At 29.9% G+C, this 20,048-nt stretch overlaps 2 protein-coding genes across 4 annotated transcripts; one reads left to right on the top strand and one right to left on the bottom strand.

Annotated features, from left to right (window-relative positions):
* The first annotated feature begins 2,384 nt into the window (after nt 1-2,384).
* LOC112742947 (uncharacterized) lies at nt 2,385-4,283 on the top strand. Its single transcript, XM_025792187.2, has 4 exons — nt 2,385-2,431; nt 2,681-3,320; nt 3,448-3,669; nt 3,775-4,283. Exons 1-4 carry the CDS (start codon nt 2,385-2,387, stop codon nt 4,138-4,140), a joined length of 1,275 nt encoding a protein of 424 aa, XP_025647972.1. The 3' UTR covers nt 4,141-4,283.
* A 4,584-nt stretch (nt 4,284-8,867) lies between these two features.
* On the bottom strand, nt 8,868-15,861 carry LOC112743725 (protein DETOXIFICATION 44, chloroplastic). Of its 3 annotated transcripts, none has more exons than XR_011871094.1 (13): nt 15,502-15,861; nt 14,813-14,937; nt 14,253-14,405; nt 13,991-14,133; nt 12,948-13,083; nt 12,345-12,441; nt 12,139-12,239; nt 11,313-11,476; nt 10,909-10,980; nt 10,673-10,789; nt 9,887-9,982; nt 9,465-9,757; nt 8,868-9,316 (listed from the first exon to the last, which is right to left on the bottom strand). XR_011871094.1 is itself a non-coding variant. In XM_025793040.3 (13 exons), exons 1-13 carry the CDS (start codon nt 15,780-15,782, stop codon nt 9,256-9,258), a joined length of 1,668 nt encoding a protein of 555 aa, XP_025648825.1. In that variant the 5' UTR covers nt 15,783-15,861; the 3' UTR covers nt 8,868-9,255. The 3 variants fall into 3 exon arrangements, 2 of the variants coding, with proteins under 2 accessions (XP_025648825.1, XP_025648826.1); XM_025793040.3 differs by having other exon boundaries at nt 9,636-9,757; XM_025793041.3 differs by having other exon boundaries at nt 9,636-9,757; nt 14,256-14,405.
* Between the last annotated feature and the right edge of the window lie 4,187 nt (nt 15,862-20,048).

The following is a 20,048-nucleotide window of genomic DNA, read 5'->3' as shown; positions in this document are numbered from 1 at the left end:
AAAATTTTTATTACAACAAAAAAAATTCATGAGTCCAAGAGAGAATAGCGTATTCAACATATAAGTAATAATATTATCATTCTTATTTTTAGTAATAGTACCCCATAACTTTTGGTATTTATGTTTGAATAAATCTATAATGGAAGAGTGCCATTCTTGACTATTAAAATATGGTACTTTGATAATTAAATTAAATAATATAGACAAAAAATTTAATAAAAAATAATAACTAAAGCCAAATTAACACTTAATAATGGGCCTATTTAAAAAATTTATTTATTATACTTTGACATATAAAAGAGTCAGAATAAAAAAGAATGGTACAAAAATGTTAATTATACTTGAGTACCAAATCAATTTATATCATATATCATTGCCTTACAATATATCTAATAGAGCACACCTAATGTACTCTATTAACATATTGTATTAAAATTTATGTATTCAAAAGGAGTACATAATGCAACATTTTTTGTAAGTTAACATAACTTAGTTTTTTTATAATTATTTAATTTATTTTAAATTATACATTTTAAATTATAAATTTTTAATTTTAAAATTTTAATTATAAATTTTAAAATAAAATTAAATAATTAAAAATTATTATTTTATATTTTTAATTAAAGAATTATTTTCAATCATTTTAAATAAATAACGACGGTCACTGTTTAAAAGAAAATGGCTATTGAAATGATAATAATTTGATATTATATATTTATTAAAATTAATTATTTTAATTATTATATATATTACTTTTAAAATTTTTATATATGTTTTATAATTTTAATATATATTATACATATGTAATTAATTTGATAATTTAGTTTTTTATATATTTAATATGGCTAAAAACTAATACCAACTTTGTTATTATTATAAATAAAAAATTGTTCCAGAAAAAATTTATGAACAAAGAAACAAATGCAATTCACATAAATGAAATTTAAGAGTAGCTCAATGCAATACAAGAAGAGGAAGTACTATTAGTACTTAGTAAAGAGTACTTCAAAGCGAAAAAAGACCCTTAATTTATACATGGCCATGTGTTTTTCTGCAAACACCTGTCTGTTGCCACACTATAAAATCTCCTGTTGTCATATGTCTTCACTTGATATGACCAAAATTCACATCATACATTATTAAAACTAGTCACATAAATGGTCTTGTACAAATTTTATGAGTATCTTTTAAGCGTTTACCCCTTCTCTATTTTAAAGGATAATAAAAAAAATTGTATATGTCATCTAAATTTGGTCTGTGTTTATTTTTAAGCCTGAGACATGAACATAAAAATAATAATAAAAATATCTCAATTTAAAAAAAACATATAAAATAATATATATTAAGATAGATTTTGTAAAAAATTATTTTATTTTTGTATTTATGTTTTTATTTTTGTTGTGGAACCCAATTTTAGTGTTTCTTAGTATATATGTTAGATTAAAATTTATAAATAGAAGTTAGTATTAGTTGATTTTATGAAATTAATTTATATCAGGAATGAGTGAGTGTTACTATTATTTATGTTTGATAGTTTTATATTAAACTAAATTATAATAAAATGAATATTATTTGAATTATATTATTTAAAATTATATTTAGATTAAACAAATTATTAAAAAAAAATATAAATTTATATTACTTAAAATCATTTGTTAATATTTTTTCGTTATAACTTTTTTTAAAAATAACTTAAATTTATGTATTAGTATTTATTGTATTTTTTTGTATACTTCTGATACTCTTTTTTTTATTTAATTTGGTCTTCCTAAATTAAAAAAATTTATACCAGAATGAATATTAAAAATTTTATTAAAAAAACAACAATATCACAACATTTAAAAAGAATTCTAAAAAAATAACAACAACCATAATATAAACAGAAAAAATAAAAAAATGAGTAAAATGATATAAATAAAAAAATATTTTCTTTTGCTTAGCATAGACATAAAAAAAATCAAATATGAGAATTCTAATGATTGTTATATATTTTTTTTCTATAGATGAGATTAAAAGATAAAATTAGTAAAAAAAATAAATTATAAATAAAAATTGATGTAGAATTATTTTCATGTAAAGTTAATAGGTTAAAAAAATTATCAATTTAGTTAAAATTTTTGAATTATCTAATAATTTTTAATTACTAATTTTAAATAAAGATAAAATCACATGTATATTTAGAGAGAAAAAAAAAATCACAAATGATGTTACTGATTATACTACTGAGTACTGATTGGCTAGATCAAACAAACTCTTTAGTCTCCAAATTACTCATGATGTTGCTGATTACAGAGCACTGAGTTCTAAGTACTTATCTATCATCCCGTACCAAGCGGCTACATCAATACAAATTTTCAAAAACCCTTAGACACTGTTACATCGGAATGTCACGCATCCTCAACAACAACAAAAAGACTGAAACTATTCCTAGGTCAATAGTTTCTTTCTGATTTTTCAATACTTTTGATACACTTGACTAGTTTCTTCTTATTGTTGAATTATTTTAGCTATAGTTTTTGTTCTATCATTTCTTTTGTCTTCATAGTAGTTTTCAATTGTTATTTCACTGGGGTTGGAGATTTTTTTCTATAATTCTTATAAGTTTCTATATATGAATTCCTATATTTTATGAATTCCCATGCTTTGGTAACAAACTATTTTAAGGAGTTGAAGTTGACAGAATTTTGGTGTTTGCTGTAGAAATAGGAGATCGCGTAGGAGACGCACTGGAAGTAGAGAGTATTCTTGAGAAATGGAAGGAGTACAATAAGCAGCAACAACAACTCATAAGTGAAGGAGATGAGGTTGAAGTGATTCACAAAGTTCCTGCAAAGGGATCCAGAAAAGGGTGTATGAGAGGTAAAGGTGGACCACAGAATTATGATTATAAATTCAGGGGTGTGAGGCAGAGGATTTGGGGCAAATGGGTTGCAGAAATCCGCAAACCTATCAACAGCAAGCATGTTGGTGAAAAAGCAAACAGGCTTTGGCTTGGAACTTTTTCTACTGCACTTGAAGCTGCTTTTGCTTATGATGAAGCAGCAAGGACCATGTATGGCCCTGGCGCTCGTTTGAACTTTCCTCACCATTATGGCATAAAATCAATAGGTTCTAATGGATCATCTATTAGTACAGGATTTGATCAAAAATCACCAAGTGGAACCTATGTAGATATTTTGAACAGTGATAATGTTGCAAAAGTTGATTGGTTGGAGGGGAATCTCGGTATGGGTCTGGAAGAACAACTTAAGTTTTCTCAGGCAAACGAATTATTGGAGATGGAATGTGAGGGAGGAATTCTTCAAGAGCCTTTTAAGTATGTAAAGGAATTCTGGTATAGTTGAAGAGTGTAATAATTACATGCTAGAGAATCCTACGTGCATGGCTATGACGTGCATGGCTATGAATATAGGAGCTGATTATAACTCTTGTGATACTACTGCACAGGGGATGACGGAGAAGAGTGAAGTGGAAAATTACAAATCTAGTAATGAGTTGAACTGCACAAACCATTGCTTTGGATATTTGCATAATATGATTCCAAACAGTAATCCAAAGTATGAGCAGTTCAATAATCTCAAATCTGAGGCAACTATTCCAACCAAAGATATGGAGGGAGTACTTGCAGAAATTCTGCAGTTTTACAGAACATGTTCCGAGATGAATAATGTTTAGTCACAAATTGATCAATTTACATATAAGCAATATATTGTTAGTGATTGCAAGAATGAAGCAGCCAATATAATAGGAGATTCAAAAAATCATTCTATGCAGAGAAGTAATTATCTAGTTACGAGTGGTACTTTTGGATCAATTGCAAATGTGTCAGAAAATGAGGATTTGAATATCAATAATACTAATAAGGACTCTACATTACAAGAGAAAAGAAATCATGAAAATTCAGAGTGCGGATGTAGCTCTGGGCAGAGTAGGAAGTGTTCTGATACTAGGTGTTCTGATACTTCGCAACAGTTGCAAAATTTGGGTGGTTACTTACCTGAACACTTGAATAATATACAGTTTGCAGACATGGAAGTAGGTCATGATTATAGTTTCTTGAGTCCAGACTATGACTTTGGTTTATTGGAAGAGAAGAAATTACTTGATGTGTGCTTTTCACGTAGAAGATCTAGATCGTGATATTTGTTTTTCGTATTTCATAATAATAGGATTAATGCTTTGTGTTTTTAGTTTCTTTTTTTTTTTTTCATTTTGGTGAGGTTATTGCAGTATTTGTTTTTGCCACACTATAATGATTCAAATAAGGCCTAGTTTGCATTATCTTTTTCCACATCTCAATTACTATATATATTATATATTATGTAAGAACTATGCAATAAGATATAAATGTTGAACTGTGGTGCCATTTTATGTGAAAATTAGAGATCTCTCGTGTTAACTGAGGGTTTGAACATGTATATACTTCAACCTCAAGCATAAAACACGTAAAATTGCAAAACACTTCTTTTTTCTATATTTTCAGAATTGTTTAGTGATGTGGAAATTACTGACTTGAACAATACAAAGGACTATATTCCATTTAGAAGAATCATATATCAAAAGAAAAAAAAAATGCGTAAATTGTCACAAATATGCAAGATTGCCTTTCCCTACGAATACTTAACAAAAGACTGTGTAATCTCCTAATAAGTATAAATTTCTTCTATGACTTGTTCCCTCTCTGTGTACTTCTTTGGAAACTATATATATTCTAACTAGCTGTATCAGCAACATTTTTATAGATTATCAAAACTAACAAAATAAATGGTCTTATCCAAATTTTATCAGTGTCTTTTGAGCCTTTGTCCCTTCCCTCTTTTGAAGGGTTAACCAGAAGAACGTCTCATATGTCATATAACTTGGTCTGTATTTGCTTTTAAGGCTGAGATATAAATATAAGGATAATGATAAAAATATCTCAATTTAAAAAATATATAAAATAATATGTATTAAAATATACCTTCTCTTTTCTTATAACTTTTAAAAAACTTCATCTTTAATCTATTTTAAATTTTGTGTTAACTAATGTTGACCTTATCTATTTTTCAAGAAAAAATAAATTATTTTTTAGAAAAATACCCTTTAACAAAAATTATATTTTTGTCATTAAATTTTGCTTACCAAAATACCCTTTAATAAATTATTTTTTTATTAAATTATATTTTTATCAAAATATTTTTAAAAAAATTTAATAATTAAATTATTTTTTTAAGATACCCTTCAATAAATTTTTAATTATTAAATTGTGATTTTACCAAAATTTTTGTTAAAATAATATATATTGATATCAAAAAATTAATAGTAAAATATAACTATAATTGTTTACAAAAATTTTAGTAAAATCACAATTTAATAATTAAAAAATTATTAAAGGTATCTTAGAAAAAATTAATTTAATTATTAAATTTTTTTAAAACTATTTTGGTAAAAAAGTTATTAAAGGGTATTTTGGTAAGCAAAATTTAATAACAAAAAAAATAAAATTTTTGCTAGAGGATATTTTTGTAAAAATAATTTTTTTTTTTTGAAAAATAAATAAAGTTAACATTAGTTAACACAAAATTTAAAATGGAGTAAGAAGGAGATTTTTTAAAAATCATAAAAGAAGTAAATGTACCTTTTACAAATATTGAAAAGGAAATTTCATTTTAGCATCTCTAAGAGAAAAGTGGAATTTTTTTAAAAAATTATTAGAAAAAAATAAATTAATATTACTTAAAATCATTTGTTAACACTTTTTTTTCTATAACTTTTTTAAAGAGAACTTAAATTTATGTATTAGTATTTATTAATTTTTTGTCATAATTTTTTAGAATTTTTTTGGTACTCTTTTTTATGTAATTTGGTCTTCTTAGATTAAAAAATTTTATATCAATAATGAATATTAAAAATTTTATTAAAAAAAATAACAATATCCATCACAACATTTAAAAAAATTCTAAAAAAATAACAACAACCATAATATAAATAGGAAAAATAAAAAAAATTAGTAAAATGATATAAATAAAAAAAATTTTTACTTAACATAGGCATAAAAAAATAAAATATGAGAATTCTAATAATTGTTATTTATGTTTCTTTTTATAGATGAGGCTAAAAGATAAAATTAGTAAAAAAATAAATTATAGATGAAAATTGATGTAGAGTTATAAAGTTAATAGTTAAAAAAAATATTAATTTAGTTAAAATTTTTAAATTATTTAATAATTTTTAATTATCAATTTTATATAAAGAGAACTATACGTGACTTAAGCATTGAAGCAAAAATTATAATTTTATTTTAAGTGAATGAGAATTTATACATATTACATATGAGCAATGCTAGGAAACCAAAAGGGTATTAGCCAAAAATCAGCCAAATACCTTTGGGTCAATCCAAAATCTCTACGAGTTAATATATATGGATGTTTCTTCTGCTAAGTATCAGAATGTTTCTTTTTCATACTAAATGGATGTTCTTTTATATATTTATCGAATTTTTTTGTATTACAAATGTGAATGTCTCTATTTCTTTAAAAATTTTATATTTTTTTTAAATTTTATTTATATATTTAATTTTTTTTGCTAAAATATAATTGAACGTTTCTTTTGTTAAGTATTAGGATGTTTTTTTTTCATATTAAATAAATATTTTTTTAATAATCCCTCTCATGGCTATTCTGATGAGAAGCACGGGACTTGAATCAGGAACTGAAGCCTATCAACGCCGTGTCTATGGGGAGTGCGAGGGGAGTTTGTCATAGCGCCATAAATGTGAATGCAACCGGGGAGGGTATTAGTGCAATGCATAGCCAACCAGTCCTTGCAAAGTACAATTTGCTACCAATATAGTCCGGTAGAGCCGAAAGCAAGCGACCGAAGAAGGAAAAGGAGGCATACACCATCACAAGTGTAGAAATGTCACAACTCGTGCCCACTGGCTCCGCAATCTGTCCTAGGTTATTGCTGTACACAAGCCCAATAGTTCCTCCGCAAATGTAGGTAACATAGTAGAGCCAGAAATCCAGCCTTCCAAGAACGGCGTCGCCACACTGCTCTTCTTCCAACATCCTTTTGCAGCTAATTGAGGAGGTGGTTGAGGAGGGAAGAGGAGAAGGTTTTGTCGGTGACGAAGTCGAAGGTGGACTTCGTGTTGAAGCCGTTGTACTGGATGCGCTTGTTGAGGGCGTCTCGGAGAGCATGGAAGTCGCCGGCGCTTCCAGCAGCATTAGTGAGAGAGAGGTCTGTGTGTGATTATTGGAGGTGGGTAGGTTAATGTGAGAGAGAAAAGAAAGACTTTTATAAGTTTTAATTAGGTTTACTTAATTAATTTTAAATTTTTTAAATTTTGAATTTCATAAATTTAAAATTAATTATTAATATAAATTAATGTGGTTTTGTTTAGTTTTTGGCTGGTAACCTTTTGGTTCATATACTTTTCCATTACATATACATCCAGATAGAAAAAAATAAACAAAAAAAATTTGAAGAGTTAAAAATTAAACTTGCATTTTCTGATTCAATTGTTAAACTAAACAAATTCTTAATCTCTAGGTCACCAATGATGTTGCTGATTACACCACCGAATGGCTAAATCAAACAAGCTCTTTAGTCTCCAAGTTACTCATGACGTCTTTAGTCTCCAAGTTACTTATGACGTTGCTGATTACAGCAGTGAGTTCTAAGTACGTACTTATCATCCCATACAAATTGGCTACATCTAGTACAAATACTCAAAATCTCTCAAAATTCCTTACACACTGTTACATGGGAATGTTACGCATCCTCAACAACGAAAAAACCTTGAACTATATATTTCAGTAACAATTTCAAAGCCCGTTAAGATTGAAACTATTCCTAAGTCAGTAATTACACTTAACTAGTTTCTTCTCCTTGTTGAATTATTTTAGCTGTGTTTTTTGTTCCATCATTTTTTTTTTATCTTTTTTTCAATTGTTGTTTCATTGTGGTTGGAGAATTTTCTTTTTTTGTTCCATCATTTTTTTTTGTCTTCTTTTCAATTGTTGTTTCATTGTGGTTGGAGAATTTTCTTTCTATAATTCTTACAGGTTTCTGTATATGAATTCCTATCTTCTATGAATTCCCGTGCTTTATTAACAAACCATTTTAAGGAGTTAAACGAAGTTGACAGAATTTTGATTTTGTTCGACAGAAGTTGACGCAGTGGAGGAAGTGCTTCAGTAGAGAGTACTCTTGAGAAGTGGAAGGAGTACAATAAGCAGCAACAACAACTAATCAGTGAAGGAGATGGAATTGAAGTGATTCACAAATTTCCTGTGTTGGTGAAAAACCAACTTGCCTGAACACTTGAATAATATACAGTTTGCAGACATGAAATATGTCATGATTATAATTTCTTGAATCCATTGGGTGATTACTTGCCTGAACACTTAAATAATATACAGTTTGCAAACATGGAAGTAGGTCATGATTATAGAGAAAAAAGTTACTCGATGTGTGCTTTTCATGGAGAGGGTCTAGTTCCTGATATTTATTTTCCGTATTTCATAATAATAGGGGTTAATGAGTGATGTGCTTTTAGTTCCTTTTTTCATTTCGGTGGGGTTATTGCAGTATGTTGTTTTTGCCCCACTATAATGATTCAAATAAGGCCTAATTTGCATTATCTTTTTCCACATCTCGATCACTATATATAATTATATACTATATAAGTACTATGCATAAAGCTATAAATGTTGAACTGTGGTGTCATTTTATGTGAAAATTAGAGATCCTTCGTGTTAATTAAGAGTGTTAATTAAGAGTTTGAACATGTACTTCAACCTCAAACATAAAACACGTAAAATTGCAAATCACTTCATTCTTCTATATTTCCAGAATTGTTTAATAATGTGAAAATTGCTGTCTTGAACAATGCAAAGGACTATATTCCATTTAGAAGAATCACATATCAAAAGAAAAAGAATGCATAAATTGTCACAAATATGCAAGGTTGCCTTTCCCTACGAAAGCTAAACAAAAGACTGCAATCTCCTAATAAATACAAATTTCTTCTATGACTTGTTCTCTCCCTCTCTGTACTTCTTTGGAAACTATATAAATTCTATCTAGCTGTATCAGCAACATTTTCATTTTGGTAAACTGGTTTGCACCAAGTACTGCTACACTGTTATGTATTCTATCCAATTGCAAGGGTATGGAAATCAGGCCTATTTTTCACAACATAGAGCTCTTGATCATGTTCTGGCCATTCAAAAAGTTGGCCTTTACTGGATGACTTCAAAATAATGTCGGTCAGTCTCCACCGCCATCTTTATACCAGATCATACTCCACGGGCCATTTTTGCTGCTCAACCTATCAAAACATGTGTTTAAATTATTTATATTTAAATCACTTTCCATAATTCCCTCTAAAGTTTTCTCAAGTCTGCTTATAGCTCTAGCTATAGGAGTAGGACTATGAAAAAGATTAACTCAAATAAAGTTGCAAGACATTTTCATACATGTGACAGCATGCCATATCACATGTTGACAAGCATGTCCAGTTTCATGCTGGGATTCCTTTTGGTGCAAGGTTCCCAATATGGAGGGTATAGTGAGTCATAACAACCAACAAAAAGTGTCCCAACTGTCACCATAATAATGAATTAGATGTGTCAATGCCAAATATCTACCTCCATGCTCCGGCGAGAACACGCATAGTCATGAAGAGAAACAACCCTGCCCAGACTCCAGGAAGTCCAAGTTCTGGAGCAGCTACAAGCAAGAACATTGAAGAAACTAGTCCAACCAGCATCTACCCCATAACGAAACCCAAGAAACAAAATGTAAGGATAGAGGAGGGAACAAACGACGAGAAAAAGATATAAAGCAAAATTAGTCATGAGACTTTTAAGTATTTGTAATCATCAGGTTTTACAATTACCGTTGAGTACGCAGCATAACCATAGTCTGATACCCCATAGTAAAGCCCATCAATGACAAATGCCAAAGCATTCACTGGTTGAGTTCCAGCCACAAACTGCACAGTATGATTAAATTTCAGATATTTCAAACATTACTGATACGTACATGCATCCACAGACAGAAAGGAGGATCATGCATAATATAATAGCTGAGTAGACATTTAATAGCCACGCTGAAACTTAGCCTAGCTAAAAAGAAGATATTATATTTCAATCAGTCCAAGAAGCTTTTGTCATGCAAGGTATGATTCATCAATACTAGAGTCGTGATAGTCTGATGTTACAAATATATAAACATACAACAAAATGAACCTTCAGTTATTAGCCAACCAACAATAAACCATTTGCTTATTTAAGTGGAGCTCAACACTTCACAACAATTTATACTGGTTAGTTAATGTCAAGTCTAACCTCCCAAAAAGAAAAAAGAAAAAAAAATCCTGAAGATAATCTAGCTAAGATATAAGATTATACATTCATCATCACTAAGTAACCTTGAAAAGATAAATTGTTTGTGATGCTCCATTATTTGGGAGGAAAAGAAGGGAAACAAAAAAGAGTCGATTCTTATGCTTTGCATGAAAATGATGTCGCTAGAAAAAGATGCTCTCCAATTAATGTCTTGAACTGGATTTCAATTTTTAGTTGGTGTTAAGGACCTGACTTACACACAAACTTCAACTTCTGCAGGCTCGTTGCTTTGACTTTTAAATCAATCAAAGTCAACAAGAATTGTTATTTCTTACCAATATGCCTGACCGAGCAACACTCAGAACTTCCAAGTCTGTGGTAAATAAGCTTGAAAATGATCCAAACCCAAAGAATAAGATCACGGACAAAGTAATTCCTGTTCCTAAACCAATCTGCTTGACACATAAAAGAGAGTAGGTGAAACGAATTCTGGATGGATCTGTGTACAAGTTATATCATTCAACTAAGAAAGTAAGAACAAAGTAAGTTGCTGGAGGCAATAATCAAGCACCTGTAATACTCTATATGTAATGAGGCGTGCTTGCTCGTAATTTCCCTGCGAGTAACTGCTGGCAAGAAGTGTCTGTAAAATAAATGTCATTACTCATTACAATATTACACAATAACAGGACATCATTTTGAGCCCCACTCAGAATTTTGAAAAGACTTTGGCTTATGAGCAAAAAGTCTTAAAACTTGACCATACCCAACCTGCTTGTTTACTTGGTCAGGGAAAGCCCCCAAATGTCCATAAAATAAACAAATGCAGTTCATAATTATAAAATAAAACTTCATTCGACTAGATTCATTTGTGTCTTGGAAACTGAATATGATAAACTAACGAGAGATATGTTTTGATCATGTTCTCTGCGGTACTTTGTTACTTCATAGTCATTTATGAATGCAAGATCTAACCTGACCAGCAAGTGCCAGAGCATCAGTGAGCAAAGATATCGGCAGCCAAACTTGCATGCAAATTTGATGACCAGCCATAGGTATAGGGCCCTGCTTAGCTGCCATAGAGGTTGACAGTGTCAAAGTCAGAAACACAGCCACAGTCCTGCCGATAAGAAGACCACCTACAATACAAAATGCAACAGTCAAAGTAAAACTAACTGCCTAATTAGCTCGGTTATGTCTCCGATCCAGTTAGAGTTAAGAAAACAAAAACCATATTTCGTGACTAAAAGTACAAAATACACATTATAATGTGTGAACAGACACAAAAGCCCTGTTAAAGTGATCTATTCAATCAAATTCTCCTTTCAGGAACAATGCGATCATAATATTCTTGAAAAATGAACTCTATGGGATCGTAATTTTCAAATCAGTCAATCATATCTGATCCTATCAGCAAATCCTTCCAGTTTCTCGAAATTCTCGTTCCAGTTTACTAGTTACTAAAATGCGCAATCCAACTTGAAGCTACATGTAAAATCTATAGCCAACAGTAGCAATAAATACAAAACCACAAATAGAATACACTATCCATTCAAAGCATGAAATAAAGAAAAACTGAAACTATTGATCCCTGAACTCATGTTAATCTGATTAGTTATAAAGCTAATAATCATGCAAATTTGAAGTTCATCTTGAAATTTTCAATGCATTTGTACAGAAAGAACTAGTAATAATTTTTCCAATCCGCTCTGATAATTTTATTATCATTACCGAAACAAAAAAACTTCCTCTGTATATGGACAGACTTAGCAACACTACGACTTAATTTAGAAAGAGGTACCAGATTTCAGATAGCTGAAAAATTTTCTCCCATCAAAGTGAAAAGGCGTTAGGAGCACATTGCCGGTCAATTTCCATAGAAGAATAAAAGCAATTAAGTATCTGGTGAGCAAAAGAAAAATTGCGTCAAATGCAGAAGATTACATAAATTCAGGGGCATGTGCAAAATGCACAGATAAAACTAAGTTTACCACATTGTTGACGTACTCAGAGATCACTGTAGCAGCTGCAGCACCACTAATGCCAAGGCCAAAAAAGAATATTAATATTGGATCCAATATCGCATTAAGAACGTTGCCAGCACCTGAAAATTCAAGCGAAGCAATCCCCATCAATACATCCACAAATTTTTCACATCAACAAGACTAAAGTGCAGACATAAGTCTACAAAAACTAAATATTGTCGAAGAAATAATTTGAGAATCTGCTTGTGCTTCTTCTATGCAGTAACAGTAAAGAGTCAAGAAATGAAAATGAGAACAGATATTCCATATAAGCTATTTGCTTTGTCATTCATTTATTAGCCTGTGTTGTAAGATTCCATTCTTTCTGGATTGAGTATAATAGGAAAACACAGCCTTTACTAAGAGTGCAGACTGTTGAAAAGAGGAGGAAAACAGGGCCTTTACGAAAAGAAAAGAAACCATGGAGTTAAAAAGGATGGAGTAAACCACAGAAAATGCCATGGGAAGAGGACGGAATTCTAGTTTCACACGCGGGGAGGATTGGGGGGGGGGGGTAATATTTCTAATTTTCAATCAAATTTGAGCGAGAAAAGATAAAGGTATAGGATGCTGATGCAGTACTTGCCAACAGCATATAGAGGCGTCTTTGTATCCTTAAATCCACGAAAAGTGCCTTGAGCAGCTAATGCAATCACAATTGCTGGAGCGCCGAAGGCCCTTAGCATAAGAAAGTTCTCAGCAGGTCCACGCATAGGGGAATCCTGTACAGAAAATAAATGGATTATGGAGTAGATGATATTAATAAGATTTTTATCAAGTCTAAGGAGACAGAAGTAAGGTTCAATTATAGATAACGAAATGTTCCGTGAAATGGTTTTCCAAAAATGCAATGTTTATTTCTATTAAGCTCAGACCAACTAAAAGGAGAAAAGAAATACTGGGACATAGAAAAATCTCTTGTTATGCATATAATGACCGATGACAGGGAATTTGAAGCAAGAAAAAGTAAGTTTACATTGATTGACTAATTGTCAATATATTTCTTGAAGTGGATGGCAACATAATTAATTAACTGAAAGGTAACTAGTACATAATGATATTGGTGTTATAATAAGGTTCTAACCCTTAAATATAAGAATTAGTAACAAGAACTATCACATGTCTATTAGAATTGAACATGGATTTGGAAATGAAATTCAGTTCCTTTTATTATTGTGCAATATTGACGTCAATTCATCAAAAAAGTTATGCACCACTATATAGAATAAAAAGAATGGCTTAAAAGAAAAATGCAATGACTGCTTTTAAAAACAGATTAAGAAAAAAAAAAGTAATGAATCTGCAACTGTGTAACAGAGAACAAGCCTATGAGAAGCAAATTGAACTTTCATGATTCAACTTAAAGTAAGATTGCTTCCAACTGAGATTTTACACAATAGTTCTACAGAGAAGTTGTAAAAAAGCATTCACTGATTTATATTACATGGAAAAAAAAAAATCCATTCTTCCACCCTCCCCCCCTTCCCTCTCTTTTTTTTCCTATTCATATGGTTGGCCGGGTGGTGTTGTCTTGGACAACCAAGTGTAGACTCTGAAGAAAATAACATGTTGACACAAAATAAATATACAAGGTAATTATTGATCAATAATCAGCCAAGGTTGACATACAGCAGGTATACCCATGATGTTCATAATGATGCCAGAACCAAGGGAAAGAAGCACAGTTTCAGCAATTCCAAGAGTAGCAGCAAGTGCTAAAGAAGTTGATACTGAAGGAATACGCCTCTTGCTTTGGTATTTGCCACCAAAATCTAGATGATACCAAAGTGAACAAAACCGTCAGTAGAGGCATCTAAAGAAGGGAACCTATGACCATGTCTGGAAAACTAGTCAGACTATTAAAGAGGTGTAGCTTTCTTATAAAGCTTACTACTTTCATCAGTTTGACTGGAATCCTTGCTGATCAGTGCCTGTTCCTCGGCAACAAAGGATGTGGTAATATTAAGTAAAGGAATGTTAAATATTTTTGACACCAAATTAAACACAGAAGTTGAAACCCCAACTGCAGCCAATTCAGCAGGCCCTGCATATATAAATATAATTAAGGGGGATTTCTCACTACAACAACAATCATCAATCAAATGTATGTCCAAACAAACAGAACCTAAGACAAGCAAATACTTGTAACCGTCATCACCAACTACAATTACAAGATTACAACTATCTATTAAATAAACAACAAACTAGCAATTCAGAATGGGCTTTCAGGGTGAGAATAAAATTAAGCCAAATAAGCTGCAGGCAGATTAAATTACAATTCCATACTTTCGACCAGTTTAAAACAAGAAAATGCAAACCAATAAATAAAATTAATTTAATCAAATTAGCTTACTTTATACAAGAGTATGTTTGAGTTAATGATTGAAGAGATTATTAACAGAAAGTTACTAATAACTAACTAACTAATTCACCATCTGTAATAATAAGTACCTATGTGGCCGACAAATGCTGTGTCGATCAGTGAGGTAAGTGGATCAGCTGCCAATGCCAAAGCAGCAGGTAGTGCAATGGACAGTATTTCCTTCCCCAGTTCATCAAATTTAAGCCACCCATCTCTGTTCAAAGCAGGTATATTAAACTTCAAAACTCCAATTTACATGCAAATAACCTAAAAATAGAAAAGAAAGACAAACTTTTTAACTGAAAATTCTCAGTCACACATTAAATCAGATTCAAAGAAAGAGAAGGCAGAAACTTTATCAAATTAAATCCTCAAAGTTCAATCTTAATTAAAATCGAAGAAACAAACTTCAAAATCCCAAATCACAAATAAATAACATAAGAATAAAGCCATAGACTAATTTCAAAAGTTCCATTTACATGTAAGATTGAGCTAACAATAGCTTCATTAATTTTAAATCTCTTTCAAAACGAAGAAACTAACTTCAACTCAAATCTCTTCAAAAAGAAGAAACTAACTTCAACTCAAATCCCAAATTCTGCAACAAATTAAATTCAAACAAAGCTCAATCATGATCAAGTTAAAGCCACACATTTCAGCTGAAACCCCAAGAAACACACTTTTAAGCCCCAATTACGCATAAACTAAGCCCAAAAAAAATAGAAAAAAGAAAAGGAAAAAAAATCCAGCTCTGATAGTAACTCAATTGAAGCATTACCCGAATCGACGAAGAAAAGCAAAGGAATCATCCGAAGAAGACGAATTGCGAGAAGATTCATCTTCAAGGGAGCTAGTTTCAACGGAATCATTGGTGGTGGTGGTGGTGGCACGGTTGTTTTTCAAAGAAGCTTTTGGTGCGATTCGGATTCGAATGCGAGAAAAGCAATGATAAGGCTTTGGGATTAAAGTAGGAGATTTGAATGGTGGATGATAGCAATGGTGAGGTTGAAGTTGCAGAGAGTGAATGCAAAGAAAGCGGTGACATTGAGAAGATGCCATTGAAGCACCTGCACCACCCACACAGTGTGAAGAACGAAATTTGACGGAATGTCATGCACTGAATAACGGCATAACATAACCATATATTTATTTTCATTTTCATTTTATTTATTTTCCTTCTTTTTTTTTTTTTTTTCATTTTAATGGACACGTAATTTTACTCTGTCGCAAAAAATAAATAAAAGCAATAATAAATATGTATTTGGTGGGGCCATGTACTGCTTGGGCCTCAAATGATTGTTAACTTAATGGTTTCGGCCTCATATTCTGAATCTGAGATTTTCAATTTGGTAGTGGTAAAATATGAATCACAAATTTAAAATATAAATTTTGTGAGGAAAAAAAAGATTTATAAAGAATAAACTACCATTTGAAATATTTAAGTGTTAATTATTGTTCATATTCTAACTCAATAATAAAGTTAGATCTAAAGTGGACAAGTCTAATTTTACAAAGAGAAAAGGTCCAAATAATTTTGTTTTGTCTATCTAAACCTACATAAAGAATAGATTTATTAGTCTGTGCTGTTAGGATACTCTCTTATTGTTTAGAAAATTGAAACTCCATAAATTTTTAAAAAGAAAATACCGTAAAAACTCATTTTAATCGTATATTAATTTGATTGTACATGCATATTGATAGGATTATTAAATCATTAATGCATTTTTCTCGTAAAATTACAAACACATTAATGATAATTTTAAAATATATTTTTAATAAAAGACAATTATAAAAAAGATATATAATAATTAAAATCAAGTTACCAATTAAATTTTATAATCTAAATTTAATTTAATAAATTAGTTATTTACATGATATTTTAGACAATTAAAAGTGCTTTAAATATTTTGACGTAACATTATTTAAATACAATTCAATTAGGTATCATTTAAAAGTTGTATAATATTCAGTTTTTTATTACAATAATTAAAAAAATAAAATAAATACATCTAAAAATTATAAATACATTTAGTGTCTTTTTAAAATTAAATACACATTCAAAATAAAAATTAAATAAAACTGAAATTTAAAATTTTAATTTTAATTTTAAATTTTTATTTCAGATTTAATATATTTAATTATTAATTAATTAGAATTTAAATACACATCCAAAAATCAAATTAGTTAAAATTTAAAATTTCAATTATATATATATATATATATATATATATTTTACTAAAGATAGGAAGACTCAAAACTGCAACTTCTAAATGAGTATGGAGAGACTATGTCATTTGAGTTATACCTCATTGATATGTGTTGTTATTTATCAGATTAAATTTTGAGATAAATAATTTTATAATATAATATTAATATTTTAATGATTAAAATATTTAAAGTTTGATTTTTTAAAAATTACAGCATAATAATATTTTTTACTTTTATAAATCATTGATGCATAAATCAAGTATTAGAAAAAATAAATAAATAAATGAGATATAATAAATATTTTTTTATTATGTACACAAAAAAAGATAAATATAAAAAGAAACATGTAAAATCATACATAACTGTCCCGTATTTCCGCTTCCTAAAAGAGATAGAAATATATAAAAGTGTACGAAGAGAGAAGGAGACAAAAACTCAATTGTTAACTCAATTGTTCTCAAGTTATCATTACAAAACACTGAAACAAATAGAATGTATTGTTTCTCCGATCTTGAATGTGTACTATTGTGTAGGAATACCACTTTTACTATCTTTCATTAGTTGTTGGCATCTTTCTAAACTACTTTTGTTTTTATAAATATAAATTAAATAATACAATTTGTATTGGTACTTAGTATTGAATCATTGATAATTCTCCTCTTCTTTGTCAATGGAAATTAAAATTAATCAATATAAATGACTAAACAAAAATGTTATTTATATATTAAAATTAATTACTATAATTAGATATTATATATTTATGTATAAATATATATTTTATTTAATTTATTTTTAATATGTATCTTATATTTTAAGAAATATTTTATAATAATAATTAATTTTAATAATTAATTTTAATGTATATCTAATATTATTATTGATGTTATAATATGTATATAGTTCATGCAACTAACAAAATTTTATTTTTCTTCATTAAAATATGTCTCATTTTTATAACAATAAAAATATTTTTAAAATATTATAAAATACGAAAAAAATAACTAAAAAGAACATTATTTTTTTTAAGTAGGAAACGGCGATTTTTATATTTACTAAACCACTTATACATTTGATTTAAGATTTTATAAGAATATTTGAATAACTATTTAAAGAATATATACAAAAATTTGAATATAAATTTTATTTTTATATTTTTTATTTTTTAAAAGTAATTTTAGTCATTGCCAATAAAAATCGCAAAACAAATCCACGTAACCTGAAATACCAAACTTTAAAGATAAAAATATCTTTTTTTTATAAAAAATATCAAAAACCAATCTTTAAAACACTCCTAGAGAATATATATATAATGTTTGACATTTTTGTCATATTTTAAAAATATTTTTGTGATTAATAAAAGTGAGAAATATTTTTATTAACATTTTAAAAAATTAGAGATGATTTTGATAGTTTATCTTTATTTATACATTTTGTCTTATAAATTTAAATATTTAAAACATAATTTTATGACATAGTACTAAAATTTTTATTACAAAAAAAATTCATGAATCCAAAAGACAATAGCGTATTTAAAATATAAGTAATAATGTTTGTTATGTGGGTAACCTGAGATAGGTGGATTGGGCTTGAAGAATTGACCCAAACGTTAGTGGAAGGTGGCCTCTGATTTGTTCACGTTCGAGAGCAGCCGTCCAAGTTGTGCGTTGGATGGAATGGAGGGTGATACCTGCAAAGACACTCTGATGCCTAAGTCAGCAAGGGGTTAAACAGGTTTAGAATGTATTGGAACTTGCTTTTACCTGAGTGGGTCAATGTATTTATAGGTGATGATCTAATAATCACCGTTGGAGTAGTTTTACTTCTGAAGGTGGATAACCGTCCCTTTATCTTAGGGTTGTTGAGATATCTCTTCTAGAAGTGGGTGAGAGATTTTAGGGGCAGTTACTTATTTGAATAAGTGTTATCTGCCAGCTTATGTCGAACCCGACTTCTTTGGAGAGGAGCTTATGTCGAGCTCGACCTGTTCTGACGAGGTTGGATAAGTGGTGAAGGCCAACCTCTAGATTGGACCTTTTTGGCTTACTTGGGCCTGAATCATAGTGTTGGACTAGGGTATAAACAGTGCCCCTACTCGAGTCTGATCTTTTAGCCATGAGTGGGATTCGAGTATTAATTGAACTTGGGTTCGTTCAAGTCGGAAACCGACGTAATTTTAGTTTAAAAGCAACGTGATTTCGAATTTCTCAACTGTCGTATCTAATCAAACGTCACATCCGTTTGGGATTTCGCATTTACACGTGGAGGCAGTTATATTAGTAACACTGTAACGACGCGTTTCTTTAATGATTTATTTTACCGTTGTGCCTCTGACCTGTTATAAATACTTTTCCCTCTTCTTTCTTTGTTTTCTTTCGTCTTCTTTTCGAAGTTTTTCCCTGCTTTCATACTCCTTTGCTCAAAAAACTCCCTTTTGGCTCTTCGTTCGTGGGTACTTCAGGTCGGCTACTAGAATCCCTCCCTTTTTTTCAAAAGAAGGTTAGTTCTTCTTGCCTTCTTTTATTATTCTTGGTCGTGTTTTACTTATGCTGTACGCTAGAGAGGGGTTTTCGGGTATATTTTTTATGTATGTTTGTTGATGTAGTGAGAAACTTTGGAATTTTTATGTCCTTCTTTTCGGAGAAGCTGTTTCTTTTACTGCTTGCTGGCCGTTTTTCTTTATTTGCTTTGAGAGGACTGCCTTGCTGTTAGAACCCTGTTTTTTTTATGGTTTCTTTTTCTTTTATGTAGGTTTTACTGCTTTTACCTACGCCCCCTATTTTTTGAAAATGTCTTCCTGTATTCCTGAAGCTTTGTCGCGCTGGGTAGATTCTTCCGTTTTGTATGAGCATCCCTTAGTGGATGATGTTTTTATTACTAAACTTAGGAAGCATCATAGGATCTGTAGTGTTGATGAGGATGAGCCCAAGTATGAATTGGTGGCCCCAGATCCTGAGGACCGGATTTGTTGTGGGAGAATTGCTAATTCTGATTCTCTTTTTTTTTGTGTACGATTGTCTATTTGCCCGCCTAGGGGTTGCTTTTCCTTTTTCTGACTTCGAGGTGGAGATATTGTCTCATTGTAGAGTAGCTCCTTCCCAGCATCACCCTAACTCTTGG

This window comes from Arachis hypogaea, chromosome 14 (genome assembly GCF_003086295.3).
Source record: "Arachis hypogaea cultivar Tifrunner chromosome 14, arahy.Tifrunner.gnm2.J5K5, whole genome shotgun sequence".
Lineage (NCBI taxonomy): Eukaryota > Viridiplantae > Streptophyta > Magnoliopsida > Fabales > Fabaceae > Arachis > Arachis hypogaea.
Note: the sequence above shows the minus strand (reverse complement) of the source record. Positions and strands in the feature narration are given on the sequence as shown.